This window comes from Thalassophryne amazonica, chromosome 6, assembly GCF_902500255.1.
Source record: "Thalassophryne amazonica chromosome 6, fThaAma1.1, whole genome shotgun sequence".
Taxonomy (NCBI): domain Eukaryota; kingdom Metazoa; phylum Chordata; class Actinopteri; order Batrachoidiformes; family Batrachoididae; genus Thalassophryne; species Thalassophryne amazonica.
Window position 1 is genome coordinate 41,183,904 of NC_047108.1, and position 22,208 is coordinate 41,206,111.

A 22,208-nucleotide genomic window follows, 5' to 3' on the forward strand; every position below is an offset into this window, starting at 1 on the left:
TACATCAGAATACTTGAAGAGGTCATGTTGTCTTATGCTGAAGAGGAAATGCCCTTGAAATGGGTGTTTCAGCAAGACAAGGACCCCAAATACACCAGCAAGCAAGCAGCATCTTGGTTCCAGACCAACAAGATTAATGTCAGCCCAATCCCGGGACATTAATCCAATAGAAAACTTCAACATCAAAAATGCTGTTTTGAGGCTAAACCAGAGGATTGGAGGAATGTAGTCCAATCTTCCTGGGCTGGAATACCTGTTCACAGGTGCCAGAAGTTGATCAATTCCATGCAAAGCAGATGTGAAGCATTTCTCAGAAACAGTGGTTATGCAACTAAATATTAGTTCAGTGATTCACAGGAAGATCAATCTTTTTAAACAGCCTAATATTCCTTTTTCTTCACTTTCTAGTAGTAAGTAAGTAGTAAAAAAATGATACATTTTTCTTCATGTTGTATTTGGAATGACATATGTGATGTTCCCAGTGCATTTGCTGTATGGAAATAAAAGTGACTAGTGCGTTGCCCGTGTTGATTCACGGGCTCTAGATTGGGTAGTGTTTATAAAATAGGTAGCTGACATTTTTCAAGGGTGTTAAGAAATTATGCAATGTTTCTATAATGAGTTGGAATGGCGTGTGAGTCCAGAGTGTTTTCAGAACCTTAGACATTAGAATGTAAATGTAAATATTAATGTCCATTGTTCAGTGTTGTTGGCTAATATGTGTAGCCTCTCTAAAAATATTAGTCCTAACAACGTTCCCTTTTGCCACTGCGCATCCTTGACCCAAAATAGATAAACATACCAAACTGCAAACATTAGCTGTCCAGTTGTGCGGTGATCAAAATTACATGCACAGCTTTTTGTCTTTTCTGAATTCTGCTGTAAGCAGGTGCTTTTAATTTGGCACAGAAACAGAGGTGGTGGCGGAAGACAGTACAGCGCTACTGTTTTCAGTTATGGTACTCAGGTCACGGTAACAGCAACATGATACTTTACTAAACTGACTAAACCAGTTGAACTACAAAAACAATAATCAGTAACGCTAACACTTACACTTAGATGATTCTCCAAAAATATTAGTCCTGTCAACTTTCCATTTTCACAGCGTTCATCCTTGACCCAAAATACATAAGCATACCAAACGGTAAATGGCAGCTCTCCTCAGTTTTTGTATGATCGAAGCCATACACATGCATGTACACAGAGGCCACTTGACTATTATAATATAGATTATAAGGATTTGGGGCTTTTTTCGACACAATGCTATTATTTTGAACACAACAATGCTATTATTTTGAACACAACTGTAGCGATAAATATTTATTATAAACACAACAGGATGTTCTACCTGTGCAAGCAAAAGTGCCTTCTTGACTGAACTTTCACTTCATATGGATGTTTGATTCATTAATTTAATATTAAAATATAAAACAAAACAGCTCTTTCAAATAATAAAATAGTTGCTCTTTGAAGAGCATTTATTTTATTTAGAATAGCAGCAGGTGCAGGAGAGGACAGGTGAGCTGTACTCTTAGGACATTTAACCAGAGGAACGTCTCCACTGCAGCTTTGGCCTCTTAGGAGTTTTTGGAGCCACTCTCCTCACATTTTGAAGACTAAAGATGTGCTCTTCTTCCATCTTGACTGGAGGTTTTGGTGTGCAGTTCCACTTCTGGAAGTTTTGAAGTGCATCTGTATGATTTCTCAGCATCACATTGGACCTGTTCCCATTGAATGTTGGACTCCACTAGGGTTGCCCCTTCTCACCAGTCCTATTTGTGATGTTCATGGAAAGGATTTCAAGGTGCAATCAGGGACTGAAAGGTGTCCAGTTTGGAGACCTCAGAGTTGCATCTCTTGATTTTTGCAGATGATGTGGTTCTGTTGGCTTCAACAGCCAGTGACCTGTAATGCGCACTGAGCAGGTTTGAGGCAGAGTGTGAAGCAACTGGAATGAGGATCAGCGCCTCCCAAATCTGAGGCCATGGTCCTCTGTCAGAAAAGGCTGGATTGTCACCTCTGGGTCAGGCGAAAGTTATTGTCCCTAGTGTAGGAGTTTACATATCTTGGGGTCTTGTTCACAAGTAGGGGTAAGTTGGAGCATGGGGTTGTTAGACAGACTGATGTTTTAAGATTGAGACAGCATCTGATGTTTAGTGGTTAGCACTGATGCCTCACAGCAAGAAGGTTGTGGGATTGCTTCTCACTTGGTTCTTTCTGTGTGGAGTTTGCATGTTCTGTGTGGGTGTGTGTGGTTGGGTTGGTTGGATGTAGGTTTCCTCCCACAATCAAAAACATGTTTTTTAGGGTCTGTTTCTTTCTCTGTCCCTAACCAAGGCAGCGTCTCTACATCTATGGTTGGTCCCTGTGTGCTGGACTGTGGCTGCCCACTGCTCCTACTGGTTGGATTGTGTCTAACTGTAATTAGGTTGGGTTAAATGCACAGGACAGATTTTGTTATATATACAATGGCCCTAATTATGATGATTATTATTACTATTAGTATTAAAAAAGCTGAGCAAGAAGGTGAGACTCTTGATTTACCAGATGATTTACATTCCTATCCTTACCTATAGTCATGAACTTTCGGTAAGGACTGAAAGAATAAGGTCATGGCGCAAGTGGCGGAATGTGATTCCTCCATCGGGTATCTGTGCTTACACTCCAGGACAGGGTGAGAAGCTCAACTATCCAGGAGGGACTAGAGTACAGGAGTAGAGCTGCTGCTTTTTCACATTGAAAGGAGCCAGCTGAGGTGGTTTGGCCACCTGGTCGTTTCCCTAGGGGAGGTCTTGCATGAACGTTAGGGTGCATCGGTTTCTGCCTTAGTCAAGGATTTCTATGTTACCACTTTAAAAATGTTCCATTCCAGAAAATAACCTGGATCAGTGGCAGAAAATGCAGTGTTTGCTCCAGTCACCTGGTGGTAGATCCTTCTCTGCACAGTAAGAATTCTGTAAGCATCCCCAACTTTCCTGGTTTGTGACAGGCAGCAGGTGATGCATAAAAAAAAAATAGAAACTTGAAACTCTGACATGCCTAAGATCTTTGCACAGGACTGTACACTATTACTGTAAGAGGAATATCTGTGTGTGTTGGATTATTGAATATTAGTGAAGTATGTCTCTTCCCCCCAGTATTTTCTAACAATTTATTAAAAAAATAAATAAATAAATCAATCAATATTTCAATTAAACAATCAGATAATCTTACAGGTTGAAGGAGCGACTATAATGATGTGTTATGGTTCATGTGTCTTGTTCTAAAATGTGTGGAGGTGAAACAGCATACTAGTGTGTATGGAGAAGGCTTTCAGAATTTTATTTTATTTTATTTATTTAACACCTTTCAGTCCAGTGTCTGTTTTGTGTACTTCCATCCAGCTTGGAGTCAATGAAGCAGCGCAGCGATCTGTTCTACCTGCATCCTGTGAACTCCTGCAGTCCCAGAAGCCCTGTGTGGTTCTCCTCCACGCCGTTGGATAACAGCACCATCGATGCCGTGCTCGTCCGCTTCCTCACTGTTCGAAAGATGAAAGCCTCCAAACCTGGGAGGAGCGGCAAGAAACAGCAACGAGCAAGTGATGCGTCACGTATACCTGAGCAGGAGAATTGAATTTCTTTGTCAGTTTACTTTAAAAGACATTTATCGCATACCTGTAAAATAAGAGTTTAACAAACTCCACTAACATTGAGCTGTGAAGAAACTCATCTCTAAGATTATGTGCCGTGCAGAATTTAGAGCTCGTTTTGCCGATGTTTTATAGTTGTAATACATGTGAAAGCTTTTTGATTCAAACTAAGTAATATGAGGCCTGTGTCCATGTAGCGTTTTTTTTTTTTAACTTAATCTGAGCATTGTTTTTCAGTTGCTCCCTATGAGAACAGGCCACATGTAGCCACCTATAAAAGGTGTTGCTCCAAGCGTCTTATTTTCATAGTGGTTTGCCTTTTTTGTGAGGCCACTCCGAGCGCTTTCTGTTGTAAAATCTTTTCATAAAGCGCTGGGGATCACCACTGCAGAGCTTTTCAGATAACCAATCAGATAGGGCACACATCCTGACAACCAAGTACACTAAAGAAGCTTGTTTTTTGCCTGCTGTCTTCAGTCACCTGATATCTCAGTCCATTACAATAGAAACTAAAAGCTCATCTGTGGGAGCAGATTGGAGAGAATAATTGTTGAGCGTGTTTATCATTATAAGTGTTTGTTGTTGTTGTTGTTTTGTTTAACCCTCAAGCAACCGAGTGGGATCATTTATGACCCTGAACATATATTTTTGTGCACTATTTTTCTCATGTTATCAGGAAAAAGTTTCCTACCATGAATTTGTCAGTGTATTTGTCTTGGAATTTGTTCATAGAATTTTGCAGTTATCGGCTGATCCTGTGGCAAGTATAATCCAACCTTGTGTATGACCCTGGGAAGATCTATGACATTTTCGACATTATAGCTTCAGATGTTACTGTAATTTCCCCACTCTAATCATTATATTTTAACTCTGTTTTTGCAAGGAGCATGGCCAACAGACCTAGAATAGCAAGATTTACAGCTGCACAAGCATTGAGACTGATTCTTGATGCCCAGAGAAAGAGGAAAAGGATGATGAACAAATGTATTAGAGAGTGAAAATAAATATGAAGAACCCTAAAAACAATAATTTATATAGAACTATTCCAATATAGAGTCATATTAGTAGCTAAATAGCTTGGTCAGCTGGAGAATTAATGAAAACACTAAGATAAAGCGCTGCTCAACACCTTAACAGTACTATTCTTGAGACACACACCCCCCCCCCCCAAAAAAAAACAAAAAAAAACGCTATATGGATCCTGAGTTTTGGAGGCTGCATTCTGAACATTGTTAAAACTTTGACCTTTTGGGGCAGTCAGAAATTTTTTCACTGTACCTTGACAAAAGGAACAAAAGTTTCTTGATTAAATTTACATCTTTGTTTCACTCAGATAATTTGACTGTTGATTCAATGAGACACAGCGTCTGTTTTTATATTTGGTTTTATATTTGCTAAATAAAGGTATTTCATTTTTCATTTTGGTGTCATGTATGTATTTTTTTTTTTTTTTTTTAACGAGTGTGTATAAGTAATTAGGAAAGGTGACATCTGAGCTTTAATGTATTTGAAATTTGTTGACATTGAAACTAACAATGAAATTATCCTGCCCTTAACCCCTATGCACGCCTGCAGTTGTCTTTGCTCTCAGTGAGGAAAAAAATTAAAATCAATTTCTTTCCAGTATTTTGCAAATTAAAATGTCAAACGTACAGTGGATATAGGAAGTCATCCTGCCTTTTACATTTAATTTGTGAATGCAGTTTGCGCAGAAAAATGTCCAGGCTTCTCTCTATAAAAAATATTTAAAAACAATCCTTTTAAACACATCAAAAACAGTAAAACATGTAATGTAAATATAAAAACACCTTGCCAAAATAAAAATGCATAAGATGTACCATTTGAATTAAATCATCACTAATGCAGGAAATATTTTATGCCCCATTGTTTCTATATATAGTAAAGTAATCAAATTTTAACCCTGAACCTCAGAAAATAGGTAGTTGAAGTCTTCTGGTATGTCCCTTCACCTTGTTCTGAGTCGCCACAGCAGATCCATGATGGATCAACATGTTGATTTTAGCACGTTTTATGCTGGATGCCCTTCTTGACACAACTGCACATTGCATGGAGAATGGGCAGGGGTGGTCTTGAACCGGGAACCACCACCTCCATAAACAAAAGTGCAACAACAGTTTGGCCACCACCGTGCTAGTAGTTGTCTTTTATTAATCATATTTATAAAGTATGAGGCTGATAAAGAAATTTGACTGGATTAAAATGTGCCTAGGGTAATATAAAATGTTTGTAAACTTTTCCATTATGAAGCAAATCTATGAATTTACACTGAATATTCTTCAGAAATATATGTTTACATTGCTAGTCTAGTTGCTAAGAGATAATGAGTGTTCAATAATTATTTCTGTTCATTAGCTTGACAGTGGTTTAATCAACTAGGTGAAATTAAGCTGCTGTAAATAAGCTCTTAACAGCAAAATCATTGGGAGGAAAAAAAAAAAGGCACAATTTCAATTTGGCTGTTGATCTATGAGAGGCATACCCTTGATGCATGCACACAGTTGTACCTTCATCAGTGTGACAAAATGGGTCATTTTTGGCAATTTCAATAACACACCTCAGTTCATATAAATAATGTGTGGAAGTGTATAAAAATGCCGTCTGTGGATCTACAGAATGGTTCAGCAAAATTAATGCCAGGTGGTTGAGTGATCTACTCTGCACTGTGTTGAAGGTACAGTAGTGTTCAGAATAATAGTATTGCTATGTGATGTGACTAAAAAAGATTAATCCAGGTTTTGAGTATATTCTATTGTTACATGGGAAACAAGGTACCAGTACATTCTCACAATCCAGCATTCATGAATATACACACTCTTAAGGGCTATGAAATTGGGCTATTAGTAAAAAAAATTAGAAAGGGGTGTTCACAATAATAGTGTGGCATTTGGTCAGTGAGTTCGTCAATTTTGTGGAACAAACAGGTGTGAAATCAGGTGTCTCCTATTTAAGGATGAAGCCAGCACCTGTTGAACATGCTTTCTCTCTTTGAAAGCCTGAGGAAAATGGGACGTTCAAGACATGTTCAGAAAACACCATAGTTTGATTAAAAAAGTGATAAGAGAGGGGAAAACTTATATGCAGGTGCAAAAAAATTATAGCTGTTCATCTACAATGATCTCCAGTACTTTAAAATGGACAAAAAACCAGAGACGTGTGGAAGAAAATGGAAACCAACCATCAAAATGGATAGAAGAATAACCAGAATGGCAAAGGCTCACCCACTGATCAGCTCCAGGATGATCAAAGAGAGTCTGGAGTTACCTGTTAAGTGCTGTGACAGAAGAAGCCTGTGTGAAAGCTAATTTATTGTGCAAGAATCCCCCCGCAAAGTCCCTCTGTTAATAAAAGACGTACAGAAGAGGTTACAGTTGCCAAAGAACACTCAACTGGCCTAAAGAGAATGGAGGAATATTTTGTGGACTGATGAGAGTAAAACTGTTCTTTTTGGGTCCAAGGGCTGCAGACAGTTTGTGAGACGACCCCCAAACTCTGAATTCAAGCCACAGTTCACAGTGAAGACAGTGAAGCATGGTGGTGCAAGCATCATGATATGGGCATGTTTCTCCTACTATGGTGTTGGGCCTATAGATCACATACCAGGTATCATGGATCAGTTTGGATATGTCAAAATACTTGAAGAGGTCATGTTGCCTTATGCTGAAGAGGACATGCCCTTGAAAGGGGTGTTTCAACAAGACAATGACCCAAGCACACTAGTAACCAAGCAAATCTTGGTTCCAAACCAACAAAATTAATGCCTCACAGATGTGAAGAAATCATGAAAAACTGGTTATACAACTAAATACTAGTTTAGTGATTCACAGGATTGCTAAGCAGTTTGAACATAATAGTGTTGAGTTTGTAGCGTCAACAGCAGATGCTCACATTATTGTGAACACCCCCTTTTTCTACTTCTTTTTTTTTTTTTTTTTTTTTTTACTAATAGCCCAATTTCATAGCCTTAAGAGTGTGCATATCATGAATGCTTGGTCTTGTTTGGATTTGTGAGAATCTACTAGTACCTTGTTTCCCATATAACAATAAGAATATACTCAAAACCTGGATTAATCTTTTAGCCACATAGCACTACTATTATTCTGAACACTAATGTATGTCCTCAGTGTCCTACTATGTAATCTAGCTTGACAGTGATATATAGTGTAGTACTGCAGTGTAAAATCAGCATTGGATCTTAAAGTGTACTTTCTTGGACATAGTGAAATTACTATGTGAACCCTTTGAGTTGTGCTCAAAGGGTACTCTGTATGCTTGCATTGCAGCTGCTCTGCATTGTTTTTGACTGCTGCCACTCACTACCCTTGGGACGCAAACTCATGGAGCTCAACTAAACACCGGCATGGGAAGCGAGCGCTCTGACTAGTCGGCTAAAACCCAGATTCTGGCCAAAGTGGCCAGAGTATGTTTGGCTGTCAGGGGAGTGAGGCCTATGACTATGTTGGAGTGTGAAACCTAATACGTGGAGTACAACACATAAGGATATTATGACCCCTTTAATCTGAGTTTTTTCCTTGTCACATGTTGGATCGGACCTTTTACCCCACTGTATTTAACTGAAAACCTGAGGACCTCAGACCACCTGGTTGGAGCGGAATTGTTTACTTCTGTTAAATACCTGTGAACCCAAACATCACCATGTGAACAGCAAAAATATTTACCTTACATCAAACACCCTGCTCATCGGTTTAATGAGAAGAAGGAATGAAGACCAGTGAGTCAGATCTCAAGTTTAATATGACCTCGTCAGATACACCTCCGTCCGAGGTTTTAATAACAGGCTGAGTCAAAAACAGCTTACAAAACACAGAATTCTGCGGGTCCATGAGCAGTATCTGCCTCTCAACCACACGTCTGGTGTTCTAGCAGGCAGATCAGAGGGAACCCCTTTAATACACCCCAGTACTTCCCTATTCCAGACAATATGTGGCTAAACTTGGACATTGTCCTGACATCTGATTGGTCTTCTCCCATCTGCTTCTGGACATAGTCCCACCCATGTGCTGTGATGTCTTGTTGCTTGACTGTGAAATCCTCATCATGATATTATCTAAAAAAGGAGTTTTGTGCACTTCTATGATGACTAATGTAATAGGTTGAAAACTGCATCAATAGTTCTATTATGAACCCCCAACCCCCATTTTTAATTTTTGTCCAAATGCCCATTATAATCAGTCAGTCATTCCTCCTACTGACCAGTAGATGGTGCTACTGCGGACAGTCCCAGAAGTAAAACTGCTATGGCCCGAGTAGCAGCGTCTCCTCTTGCCTCTCCATAGCTACACTTGCTACCGCCCAGCTTCCCCTAGGGCTGGTGCCAGTAACAATTGGGGGCTCGTCCATCGATAGCCTAAACGAACTGCAACTGCTGGGTGAAGTGCGTCCAGTGTCTCGAGATGCGCAGAACTTCAAGGAAGGCCGTGCATCGGGTACCATCCAGAGAGCATCTACCACCATCGACACAACACAGCCACTAATGCACCATGGCGGGCGCTGGTTGTTAAGATCCAGAGACAACTCTCAAGTTTGAGTACAAGGTCAGCTGCAAACTATTGTTCACTTCATTGGGGACAGCAGTGTCACTGCCAGAATTGACGAGTACAATGACATTGATCTGTACGAGTCTGTTGACTTTCTGAGAGGTAAACAGCTTAAGTCACTCGAGGATGAAGGGATGTCACAGTTACTTGTAATAGATGATCTCATCAATCTACTGAAATCAGCTGATACCACTACATTAGTGGTGTAGTCTACATTTTTGAAGTGGGTAGACTGTGTTTTTTGTCCGTCATCAACCTCATGCATTGCGCCCCGGTTATTAACATTTTTAACACTATAACAACAAATATACTCAACAAAAATATAAACGCAACACTTTTGGTTTTGCTCCCATTTTGTATGAGATGAACTCAGAGATCTAAAACGTTTTCCACATACACAATATCACCATTTCCCTCAAATATTGTTCACAAACCAGTCTAAATCTGTGATAGTGAGCACTTCTCCTTTGCTGAGATAATCCATCCCACCTCACAGGTGTGCCATATCAAGATGCTGATTAGACACCATGATTAGTGCACAGGTATGCCTTAGACTGCCCACAATAAAAGGCCACTCTGAAAGGTGCAGTTTTGTTTATTGGAGGGGGGATACCAGTCAGTATCTGGTGTGACCACCATTTGCCTCATGTAGTGCAACACATCTCCTTCGCATCATCCGTGAAGAGAACACCTCTCTAATGTGCCAATGCCCGCGAATGTGAGCATTTGCCCACTCAAGTCGGTTACGACGACGAAACTGGAGCCAGGTCGAGACCCTGATGAGGACTACGAGCATGCAGATGAGCTTCCCTGAGACAGTTTCTGACAGTTGTGCAGAAATTCTTTGGTATGCAAACCGATTGTTCCAGCAGCTGTCCGAGTGGCTGGTCTCAGACGATCTGGGAGGTGAACATGCTGGATGTTGGAGGTCCTGGGCTGGTGTGGGTTACACGTGGTCTGCGGTTGTGAGGCTGGTTGGATGTACAGCCAAATTCTCTGGAAACGGCCTTTGGAGATGGCTTATGGTAGAAACATGAACATTCAATACACGAGCAACACCTCTGGTTGACATTCCTGCTGTCAGCATGCCAATTGCACGCTCCCTCAAATCTTGTGACATCTGTGGCATTGTGCTGTGTGATAAAACTGCACCTTTCAGAGTGGCCTTTTATTGTGGGCAGTCTAAGGCACACCTGTGCACTAATCATGGTGTCTAATCAGCATCTTGATATGGCACACCTGTGAGGTGGGATGGATTATCTCAGCAAAGGAGAAGTGCTCACTATCACAGATTTAGACTGGTTTGTGAACAATATTTGAGGGAAATGGTGATATTGTGTATGTGGAAAAAGTTTTAGATCTTTGAGTTCATCTCATACAAAATGGGAGCAAAACCAAAAGTGTTGCGTTTATATTTTTGTTGAGTATAGATCTATACTTTCCATCTGATCATTTATATTCTATATTTGCCACTATAAATGTGAGAAATGTGTCAGAATGTAAGTAAGTAATTTGCACCAATTGCAAAATACAGTATACAACAGTAAATCTAAAAGAGTGATTAAAAAATACAAAGATCAAATACATTTATTTTTTGGCATCTGAAAACCTAATTTAACAGAAATTTAATCAGGTCAGAAACCAGGAATAAACAATGTTTAAATCCAGCCAAAAGTATCATATGCAAGCTACTGTGTATTAACAGTAAATAAGACAACTTTAAGTCACAGTCACTCAAAAAAAAAGTGAGTGACTGTGACTCCTTGTTATTAAGAAAGAAAAGTTCTCTTAACAATAATAAGGAGCAGATTATTGCCTCCCAACTAAGTATATTGCAAGAGTTCACTTTTCCTCCCTCTATTTAGTATCGGCTATGAGCCTGTACTGTCAAATTCAGCAGCTGCAAGATTCACCCTTCATATAATCCGCATGGCCCCACGTTGTTTGTGGACAGTTTAGACGCATAAACAAAAACAAAACAGAACACACCGGTCTACATGAGCATGCACTGGCTGCAGAGCCTCACGCCTCCTACCACAATCTCTGTTGACAGTCCATCACTGGGTCCAGACGGGAGACTGGAACCTGTAGGCTTTGTGGTCCATAAGGAAACCTACCCAGAATAAACAAGCTAGTATTAGTATACGGGTGATTCTTTAACTACGGGCACTATTGGCCTTGTAAATGTAATTTCCACCACCCCATTGCCTTACAATATAAAGCGCCTTGGGGCAACTGTTTGTTGTGATTTGGCGCTGTATACATGTGCTCTGATGTCACTGTTTATCTCCATAGAAACTACCCAAACAATCTTTCATACAAACTGTTTAAAGGGACATTACAGTGTTGTGGTGGAAATTACAGCAATAGTGTGGGACAACTACATTTTGTTTAAAAAAGTCACAACAGTTGTATGACATTGAATACCCCAATTATGTTTTGATTATTTTACTGATATTTTATTCAGAGATATTTTAAAACATTAGAAAAAACGTTTCTTTACCATTCATTTTTATCATTGAAGATCAAAAGTCTGGGTGTGGGACAAGCACAAAACGGCAATATTTGCATATAATGATGCTGAAAAAAGGTGAAAAAGTTATAGACTACTACAACAAATTTCTTAACACACTTTCATTGTAAAGATAACTATAAAAGTGTGAAATTTCCCCTTTTTTCTGTTTTTCATACAGTATGATCAAAGGACATAAGTGCCCGTAGTCTAAGAATCACCCACATATTTTGTCAAAATTACAAGTTGAAATGACCATTAAAAAAAATTCATCAAGAGGTTTATGTCACAGAAATCCTACTATACAATCACTGCAGTCATTGTTAAATTATTTCCTGTTGCATTTATAATAAACATTTGTATTTATTTACAGTGTCTGTTTTTCTGGTTGAAATGAGATATAAATAATCTAACAGACTTTAAAAAAATGTACAAATTTCCATGTTATTTTGTCTAAAAATAAATGTCCGAGGTTCCTTATGTCAAACAAGAAATTATCTAATCTGAAATAACAGGTGGTTTTAATTTACAGATGAAAGGTTTCTAAAGAACCATTTATTGATTTATTTAGCTATTTTAATTACAAGTGTTCTAAACTTTTTTTAACAGTAATCAGAAATTCTGAGGTAACAAACAACAACAAAAAACATTTCCAAGGATTTTTCTTCAGAAAACTGCTCCATAAATGAGCAGTCCTGTGACACGTTTGTTTTGTACAGATCAGTGGTTTATTGGCTGTCGTAAGCTAGCCCACTTACCAGAAATAAAGACAGCGCCAGGTTTATCTCCTCCACTCAGGGTGCAAACTTCATCAATCGGCCCTGAAGCAGCAGGTGGACGTTTTCGAAGAAAAAAAAAACTAAAACCGAGGCCTGTTTTCTTTTCATTTTTTTCGGGTAATAATCACCATCGATACTTCCAGCATTCTTCTTGTTTGTGTGCGGCTTTCGCGCTGATTAGCTGGTAGCCCCGCCCCCATCTGTCTATGAGCCAATTAAAACTCTTATCTAGCAGAGCGAGCGGGGGTGGGACATACGGTGCACTCTGCAGTGATGGACGCCTGATGGCTGTCTTTTAAAGGGAGAAAATAAAATTACAGTCAATAAGCGCTTATTTTATTTACACTGTTACATTCCCCGGGGCAATTTGAAGTGGGTAGACGGAAATTCCCGGTCATTTTAGGTGAGTAGACAGCGTCTACCTGCATTCCACGTAGACTACACCACTGCACTACATCTGGAAGCGAGGGTCCAGCCCATGATCAGAGATAGGACCAGAACACCCCTCCTGCTCCTTGCATCCCAGCACCTCTGCCTCCTCACATCCAACTAATCACCACTTCAGGAGACAACTCTACCCCTTCATCACCCCAATGTGATGAGCTGCCATCACCTTCCCACCACCACACCCCAGGAGAGGACAGAGACACTGGCGCTTCATCACAAGATCTCACTGCTCCACCCCAAACCCCAAGATTCTTTGACCGTCCTCTGAGTGGGACTAGTCCTTCGCCCAGTATGAGAAATCAGGTATTAAGTCTCAGTGACGTTGCTAGTCTGCTTCCACGTATGGTGGACAGGTTTCTGATACCGGTTCTGACGTTTCTTTTGGTCATCTGTATAAACACATTGATGATGGTTTACAGAAAGGTTTCGCTGAGTCAGAAGTTATCAGAGGTGTACTTAAAATTACAAAACCTGGTAATTTCAGAGAAATGTTGACTAACAAGGGTGATTTAAATGTGAATGAACTTTAAAGGTTTCTACGCTCTCATATTCGTGACCAGAATAATACAGAGCTTTTGCAAGAGTTAAGTACAGCCAAACAGTCTGACAAAGAGAGTCCACAACAATTTCTGTACAGAGTAATGGGCTTAAAACAACGTGTTCTTTTTGAGTCGCAAAACCTAGCACTAGTTTTAACTTTGATGCTAAACTTGTACAGGGTACTTTTCTCCACATGCTCTATCAGGGACTAAATGAGAAAAATAACCATGTCAGACGTGACTTGCGACCTTTCCTTAATGACATGCAAGTTAGTGATGACCTGTTACTTGAACAAATCACTGAATCCACAAGTGAAGAGGCAGAAAGACAGAAAAGGTTGGGTACAACTGTTAAGACTAAAACAGTAACGGTAGCAAATCTTGACAGTGGGGACAGAACCAGAGACAACAAAACTGACAAAGAGAGACACACAACATGATGCTATTAGACAACTAACAGCACAGGTGTCCTCACTTACTAAGCATTCAGCCCAAATGACTAAACCACCTGACAAACCCTACGTGGTGACTCAAGCCTTCAGAGACGAGTTGAAACACAGGCAAATGCAAAACTTGTGTACAGCAGAACAATGTCACTTGCCAGCATTGCTTTGTGTGTGGTCAGACAGGACACAGGGCCATAGGCTGTCTTCAACAAAAGGCATTGGGAAATATGCCGCAGTCACAGGAGAGGGGCAACCAGTGACTGAGACAGCCCATGTGCCCCCAGCTCTCCATAACCCAGAATCAAAAACAGTCGACTCACTTGTCACCATCACCAAAGAAAAGACTCGCACAACTCATTGCTAAGAGATGTATGGTTACATGTGCAGTCAATGGCGCTCCAATTCAAATGCTTTTAGATTCCGGTGCCCAAGTGACGGTGGGAAAAGAATGTATGCAGAGGACACTACCAGATGTCAAGGTTCAACCTCTTAACTCCCTCCTTTCAGACCAACCTATTTAAATTTGTGCCACAAACGGCAGCAACGTTCCTTTTGAGGGTTGAGCCGACGTGACACTTGAGATCAAAAGCAACAACCATGGACATATTACTATCCAAGTACAAGTTTTAGTTAGCCAAAACTGTGTTAACCATCCCATCTTGGGCAGTAATGTTATTTCAGAAATGATTAAAGCCAACAAAGAGAGTGATACGGATATCACAGGTCTACTGAAAGAGGCTTTAAGGGTAACTGAGAGTACAGCTGAGGCATTAGTATCTGCACTAGAAGTTTTTACTCCAGCCGACTGTTGTGAATATACAGTAAAAACTGGTAAAAGGGGAGTAATGTCACCTGACGGTCAGATCTATGAGATCAGATGTAGAGTGAGAGAGTGGCCAGCGGGGGGTACAATGTTATTTCAGCTGAGTATCCAAGACAGCTTAGCTGATGGTTTACAGTTTTTTCCTTCTGTAGTAGAGGTTCCCTGTGGTTTAACAAAACTTGTGAAAATACCAGTACAGGACACTACTAAGCATGATATTTAGCTTTCTAAAAGAACTGTTTTGGGAACATTAGAAGAAGTAGCTGAAATAAGATCAGTTCACTGTGCTTCAGAACAACCAACCTGTGTAAACACACGTGCTGTCAACCTCAGTTCTAACCTTGAAAACAGTGACAAATGCCAAACAACAAAGGACACTAACGATCAAAAGTTAGCAGAGGGTATAACTGTCCATCTGTTACAAAACTTTTAACAGGTAGGTGCTGAACTGATTTTAAATTTGAAAAATGCTTGTCGTCTAAAAGTTATTGGACAAAAAATTAATCTGAAGATAATTGGTCCAATAATGGTTTTTAAAGTTATCTAAAAAGATAATCCGATAATGAAAACATTATCTTCGATAATTATCTGTTATCGGATTATTGGAAGTGTGCCCACCACTGCCGACAACATACCAGTACAACGTCCTACAACTCCATTCCAAAACCTTTGTACAAGGAAGTGAAAGAATATGTCCAAAAGCTTCTTGACCATGGATGGATTAGGAAGCCCACTTCTCCTTACTCCTCACCAGTGGTCTGTGTGACAAAAACGACATGACATTACAATTGTGTGTTGACTTTCGGGAGTTAAATCGCAAAAATATTCCAGATCGCCAGCCACTTCCACGCATTCAGGACCTGCTGGACAACTTGGGGGGCTACTCATGGGTCTCATTACTCAACCAAGGCAGTGCCTATCACTAAGGTTTTGTTGATAACAACTCTATCTTCACTTGACCCAGCTATCTTAGCTAATTATAGGCCAATCTCCAACCTTCCTTTTCTCTCAAAAATTCTTGAAAGGGTAGTTGTAAAACAGCTAACTGATCATCTGCAGAGGAATGGTCTATTTGAAGAGTTTCAGTCAGGTTTTAGAATTCATCATAGTACAGAAACAGCATTAGTGAAGGTTACAAATGATCTTCTTATGGCCTCGGACAGTGGACTCATCTCTGTGCTTGTTCTGTTAGACCTCAGTGCTGCTTTTGATACTGTTGACCATAAAATTTTATTACAGAGATTAGAGCATGCCATAGGTATTAAAGGCACTGCGCTGCGGTGGTTTGAATCATATTTGTCTAATAGATTACAATTTGTTCATGTAAATGGGGAATCTTCTTCACAAACTAAAGTTAATTATGGAGTTCCACAAGGTTCTGTGCTAGGACCAATTTTATTCACTTTATATATGCTTCCCTTAGGCAGTATTATTAGACGGTATTGCTTAAATTTTCATTGTTACACAGATGATACCCAGCTTTATCTATCCATGAAGCCAGAGGACACACACCAATTAGCTAAACTGCAGGATTGTCTTACAGACATAAAGACATGGATGACCTCTAATTTCCTGCTTTTAAACTCAGATAAAACTGAAGTTATTGTACTTGGCCCCACAAATCTTAGAAACATGGTGTCTAACCAGATCCTTACTCTGGATGGCATTACCCTGACCTCTAGTAATACTGTGAGAAATCTTGGAGTCATTTTGATCAGGATATGTCATTCAAAGCGCATATTAAACAAATATGTAGGACTGCTTTTTTGCATTTACGCAATATCTCTAAAATCAGAAAGGTCTTGTCTCAGAGTGATGCTGAAAAACTAATTCATGCATTTATTTCCTCTAGGCTGGACTATTGTAATTCATTATTATCAGGTTGTCCTAAAAGTTCCCTAAAAAGCCTTCAGTTAATTCAAAATGCTGCAGCTAGAGTACTGACGGGGACTAGAAGGAGAGAGCATATCTCACCCATATTGGCCTCTCTTCATTGGCTTCCTGTTAATTCTAGAATAGAATTTAAAATTCTTCTTCTTACTTATAAGGTTTTGAATAATCAGGTCCCATCTTATCTTAGGGACCTCGTAGTACCATATCACCCCAATAGAGCGCTTCGCTCTCAGACTGCAGGCTTACTTGTAGTTCCTAGGGTTTGTAAGAGTAGAATGGGAGGCAGAGCCTTCAGCTTTCAGGCTCCTCTCCTGTGGAACCAGCTCCCAATTCAGATCAGGGAGACAGACACCCTCTCTACTTTTAAGATTAGGCTTAAAACTTTCCTTTTTGCTAAAGCTTATAGTTAGGGCTGGATCAGGTGACCCTGAACCATCCCTTAGTTATGCTGCTATAGACGTAGACTGCTGGGGGGTTCCCATGATGCACTGTTTCTTTCTCTTTTTGCTCTGTATGCACCACTCTGCATTTAATCATTAGTGATCGATCTCTGCTCCCCTCCACAGCATGTCTTTTTCCTGGTTCTCTCCCTCAGCCCCAACCAGTCCCAGCAGAAGACTGCCCCTCCCTGAGCCTGGTTCTGCTGGAGGTTTCTTCCTGTTAAAAGGGAGTTTTTCCTTCCCACTGTAGCCAAGTGCTTGCTCACAGGGGGTCGTTTTGACCGTTGGGGTTTTACATAATTATTGTATGGCCTTGCCTTACAATATAAAGCGCCTTGGGGCAACTGTTTGTTGTGATTTGGCGCTATATAAAAAAATTGATTGATTGATTGAACTCTAGACACCTGAAAGGTTTTAGCACACCTTGGGGGTTATATGAGTGGAACCGTCTTCCTTTTGGCCTCACCAACACCCCAGCAGCCTTTTAAAGATGTATGGAAGGGGTCATTGAAGGGTTAAGGGATGAGTGTTGTTCTTCTTACTTAGATGATGTGTTATGCTATCCTAAGACTTTCACTGACCATGTAAATGACTTAAAACATGTTCTACACAAACTCAGAGAACATGGGGTTAAGCTACGGCCTAATAAATGTGAATGTTTTAGGAGACAGGTCAGATATGTAGGACGTCTAATCACTAACAAGGGTGTCCAGATACACTCAACAAAAATATAAACGCAACACTTTTGGTTTTGCTCCCATTTTGTATGAGATGAACTCAAAGATCTAAAACTTTTTCCACATACACAATATCACCATTTCCCTCAAATATTGTTCACAAACCAGTCTAAATCTGTGATAGCGAGCACTTCTCCTTTGCTGAGATAATCCATCCCACTTCACAGGTGTGCCATATCAAGATGCTGATTAGACACCATGATTAGTGCACAGGTGTGCCTTAGACTGCCCACAATAAAAGGCCACTCTGAAAGGTGCAGTTTTATCACACAGCACAATGCCACAGATGTCGCAAGATTTGAGGGAGCGTGCAATTGGCATGCTGACAGCAGGAATGTCAACCAGAGCTGTTGCTCGTGTATTGAATGTTCATTTCTCTACCATAAGCCGTCTCCAAAGGCGTTTCAGAGAATTTGGCAGTACATCCAACCAGCTCACAACCGCAGACCACGTGTAACCCACACCAGCCCAGGACCTCCACATCCAGCATGTTCACCTCCAAGATCGTCTGAGACCAGCCACTCGGACAGCTGCTGAAACAATCGGTTTGCATAACCAAAGCATTTCTGCACAAACTGTCAGAAACCGTCTCAGGGAAGCTCATCTGCATGCTCGTCGTCCTCATCGGGGTCTCGACCTGACTCCAGTTCCGACTTGAGTGGGCAAATGCTCACATTCGCTGGCGTTTGGCACATTGTTGTTGTCAATGTTGTGGATCGAGTGACCCATGGTGGCGGTGGGGTTATGGTATGGGCAGGCGTCTGTTATGGACGAAGAACACAGGTGCATTTTATTGATGGCATTTTGAATGCACAGAGATACCGTGACGAGATCCTGAGGTCCATTGTTGTGCCATACATCCAAGAACATCACCTCATGTTGCAGCAGGATAATGCATGGCCCCATGTTGCAAGGATCTGTACACAATTCTTGGAAGCTGAAAATGTCCCAGTTCTTGCATGGCCGGCATACTCACTGGACATGTCACCCATTGAGCATGTTTGGGATGCTCTGGACCTGCGTATACGACAGCGTGTACCAGTTCCTGACAATGTCCAGCAACTTCGCACAGCCATTGAAGAGGAGTGGACCAACATTCCACAGGCCACAATTGACAACCTGATCAATTCTATGCGAAGGAGATGTGTTGCACTGCATGAGGCAAATGGTGGTCACACCAGATACTGACTGGTATCCCCCCCCAATAAAACAAAACTGCACCTTTCAGAGTGGCCTTTTATTGTGGACAGTCTAAGGCACACCTGTGCACTTAATCATGGTGTCTAATCAGCATCTTGGTATGGCACACCTGTGAGGTGGGATGGATTATCTCAGCAAAGGAGAAGTGCTCACTATCACAGATTTAGACTGGTTTGTGAACAATATTTGAGGGAAATGGTGATATTGTGTATGTGGAAAAGGTTTTAGATCTTTGAGTTCATCTCATACAAAATGGGAGCAAAACCAAAAGTGTTGCGTTTATATTTTTGTTGAGTGTAGATCGTAAAGACTAAGAAGCAATTAACCAACTCAGAGGTAGAAAGCCAAAGAATGTAGGAGAAGTAAGAGCTCTCCTTGGCTTTCTACGGTACTACCGGACATTCATACAGGACTTTTCAAGGCTAGCGAGACCACTTTTTAACCCTCTGGTGTCCGAGGGCATTTTCTGGACAATTCACTCGCCTGACATAAATATTTTATTATTGCTGTTAACAGCTCTCCCTGCATCCCACAATCAAGTTTTATGTCTCTTTTTTTCAGGACAACCTGTGCTTTCATAATATATATGCTTTTGTTGTGCTTGGTGCGGTGTCCCTTGGACATAGGGTGTATAGACTGTAGTGCTGTAGCATAGTTGTAGTTGCCTGCTTTGCATGTCTTCTCGCTTCCAGCTACAGCCACCATCTAGCTCCCTGGAGCAAAAAGGAGGCCGAGTGCGTAAGTCCTCCCTGATGGTTTTACACTGCTATGCATCAAGACTCTCACAGTGCCTCCTCGCGGCGCACCATGGTAACTGGGTACCTTGCGGCCCCAGGCTGATCAGTGAGGGATCTCGGAACAGGTTGGAGCCCCAGAGGTACAGTGTGCAGGCCCACCGGCGTGTGGACGTGCCCTGGCACTTACCAATCCAACCACCTGCTGCCTTGTAGGTTGTGTCTCTTTAGGCAAAGGCTAGGAGAAGGTAACTCCGAAATCAAATCCAGCTGCTGCCTTGTAGCTCAAGGCCTACTGGATAAAGGCTAAGGGAGTCAACCCTGACAGAAAATCCGGAGTGGAGCCCCATGAGGCAGCCTGGTGCCACTAAGCATCATCCCGGCAACTCCTGCAGCTGACCTGGTGCCAGGAGTATCAGACCTTTCCCTTCCACTTGGACCACAACAGCAAAGCCGAGAGGGGAGACCTGCTGATTGGGCAATGCAGGACTTCCAATTCATGCCCAGGCCTGTGCCCTGGAGAGGACACTCCAGCTTCGTCCATCAAAAGATGAAGATACAACACGGGAAGCAGCAGTCACCACTTATAAACTTAAACCGAATTGGCGTAGGGTTGAGTGCTAGGGGTTGCTTTTGACGGTAGGAGGGAACTTCGGTTCCCACTGGACAGTTACCGCCTGCCTCAAACTGGGCAGCCCCCGGTCAATAAGGCACTGTCCCTCCATGACTCGCCTGCTTCATCGGGTGTGTGAAGCTCAGGGCAACCTAGTCTGACAAGCTAGTCGTAAATCGCAACACCAGACAGAACATACAGAGGAAGATCATCTCTTCTACGTTTTCCAAGTTGGAATGTGAGGACAGTGCTACCTGGACTCACACAGGACATCACTGCTCTCTCAGATGTTAAGAAAACAGCAGCGATTGATAGAGAATTAGACCGACTGAATGTCGACATAGCTGCACTACAGGAAACTAGAACTGCAGACAGCGGATCCCTGAAGGAAGAAAACTACACGTTCTTCTGGCAAGGAAAATCCCTCCAAGACCCACGGGAGCATGGAGTGGGGTTAGCAGTCAAGAACTCACTTCTGGCAATGATCGAACCACCCACTCAAGGAACAGAAAGGCTGCTATCACTTCGTATGAACACAACAAACGGATTCGCCAATATACTCTGTATCTATGCACCAACACTGACATCATCAGCTGAAGACAAAGATCAGTTCTATGATGACCTCAACACAGCTGTACAGAGAGTACCAGCAAACGAGTTTCTCATTCTCCTGGGAGACTTTAATGCAAGGGTAGGAAGTGACCACAACTGCGGGCCAACGTGCATTGGCCACCACGGCATTGGCAAGATGAATGAGAATGGTCAGCGCCTTCTGGAACTGTGTTGCCACCAAGAGCTGTGTGTCACCAACACCTATCAACAAAAGGAGCAACATAAAGTATCCTGGAGATATCCAAGATCAGGCCACTGGCATCAACTCGATCTCATCATCACTCGCAGAAGAGATCTTAACAACATCAAGGTCACCAAGGCATACCATAGTGCAGATTGTGACACCGACCTCTCTCTCATCTCGGCCAAAATCAATATTCGACCTACAAAGATGCACCAAGCAAGACATAAAGCACTGCCAAAAATCAACACCAACAACACGTCTGACCTCTCTAAATCAGAAGAATTTGTGAGAACACTGGGAGGTGCACTGCATCCACCGGCAAACTCTACCTCAGAGGAGCTATGGCAGCATATCAGAAACACCACCTTTCAAACTGCACTCTGTGTCTTTGGGAAAAGAGAGAGAGTAAATCCAGACTGGCTAGACAAATACTGGCAAGAGCTGCAACCAGCTATTACAGCAAAGAGAAATGCCCTGTTCACCTACAAGAACTCGCCAACACCTCAGAACCTTGAAAAGCTCAGGGAAGAAAGACGATCAACTCAAAGCAAAGCCAGGCACTATGCTAACCAATTCTGGAGTGAACTTTGTGAAGACATCCAAACATCAGCAGAGATGGGCAACACCAGAAAGATGTATGATGGAATCAAGAAGGCCCTAGGACGTGCGCCAACCAAGACAGCTCCTCTCAAGTCCAAGACAGGAGACCTCATCTCTGACCCTCCAAAGAAAATGGAGCGCTGGGTTGAGCACTACCTGGAGGTATATGGAACAGAAAACACTGTCACAGAGCAAGCCATCAATTCCATACCGCAACTGCCTACACTGGAAGACCTAGACTACGAGCCAACTGAAGAGGAGCTCAACAAGGCCCTCAAGCAGCTGGCCAGTGGCAAAGCTGCAGGTAGCGATGGCATTCCACCAGAAGTCATAAAGTATGGATCCTCAGTCCTGTTAGAACAACTGACTAACCTTCTCAAGCAGTGCTGGAGGGAAGGTTCAGTACCACAGGAAATGCGGGACTCAAACTGCATCAATCTGT

General features: G+C 41.7%; 1 protein-coding gene across 1 annotated transcript in view; it reads left to right on the forward strand.

Moving 5' to 3' along the window:
- LOC117512091 overlaps window positions 1–5,050 on the forward strand; it is a 197,982-nt gene extending 192,932 nt beyond the window's left edge. Inside the window, exon 43 of the mRNA XM_034172052.1 lies at window positions 3,384–5,050. Within this exon, the coding sequence (XP_034027943.1) occupies window positions 3,384–3,615 (232 nt within the window). The 3' untranslated portion in view covers window positions 3,616–5,050. The remainder of the gene's footprint in view (window positions 1–3,383) is intronic.
- The last annotated feature ends 17,158 nt before the right edge of the window (window positions 5,051–22,208 follow it).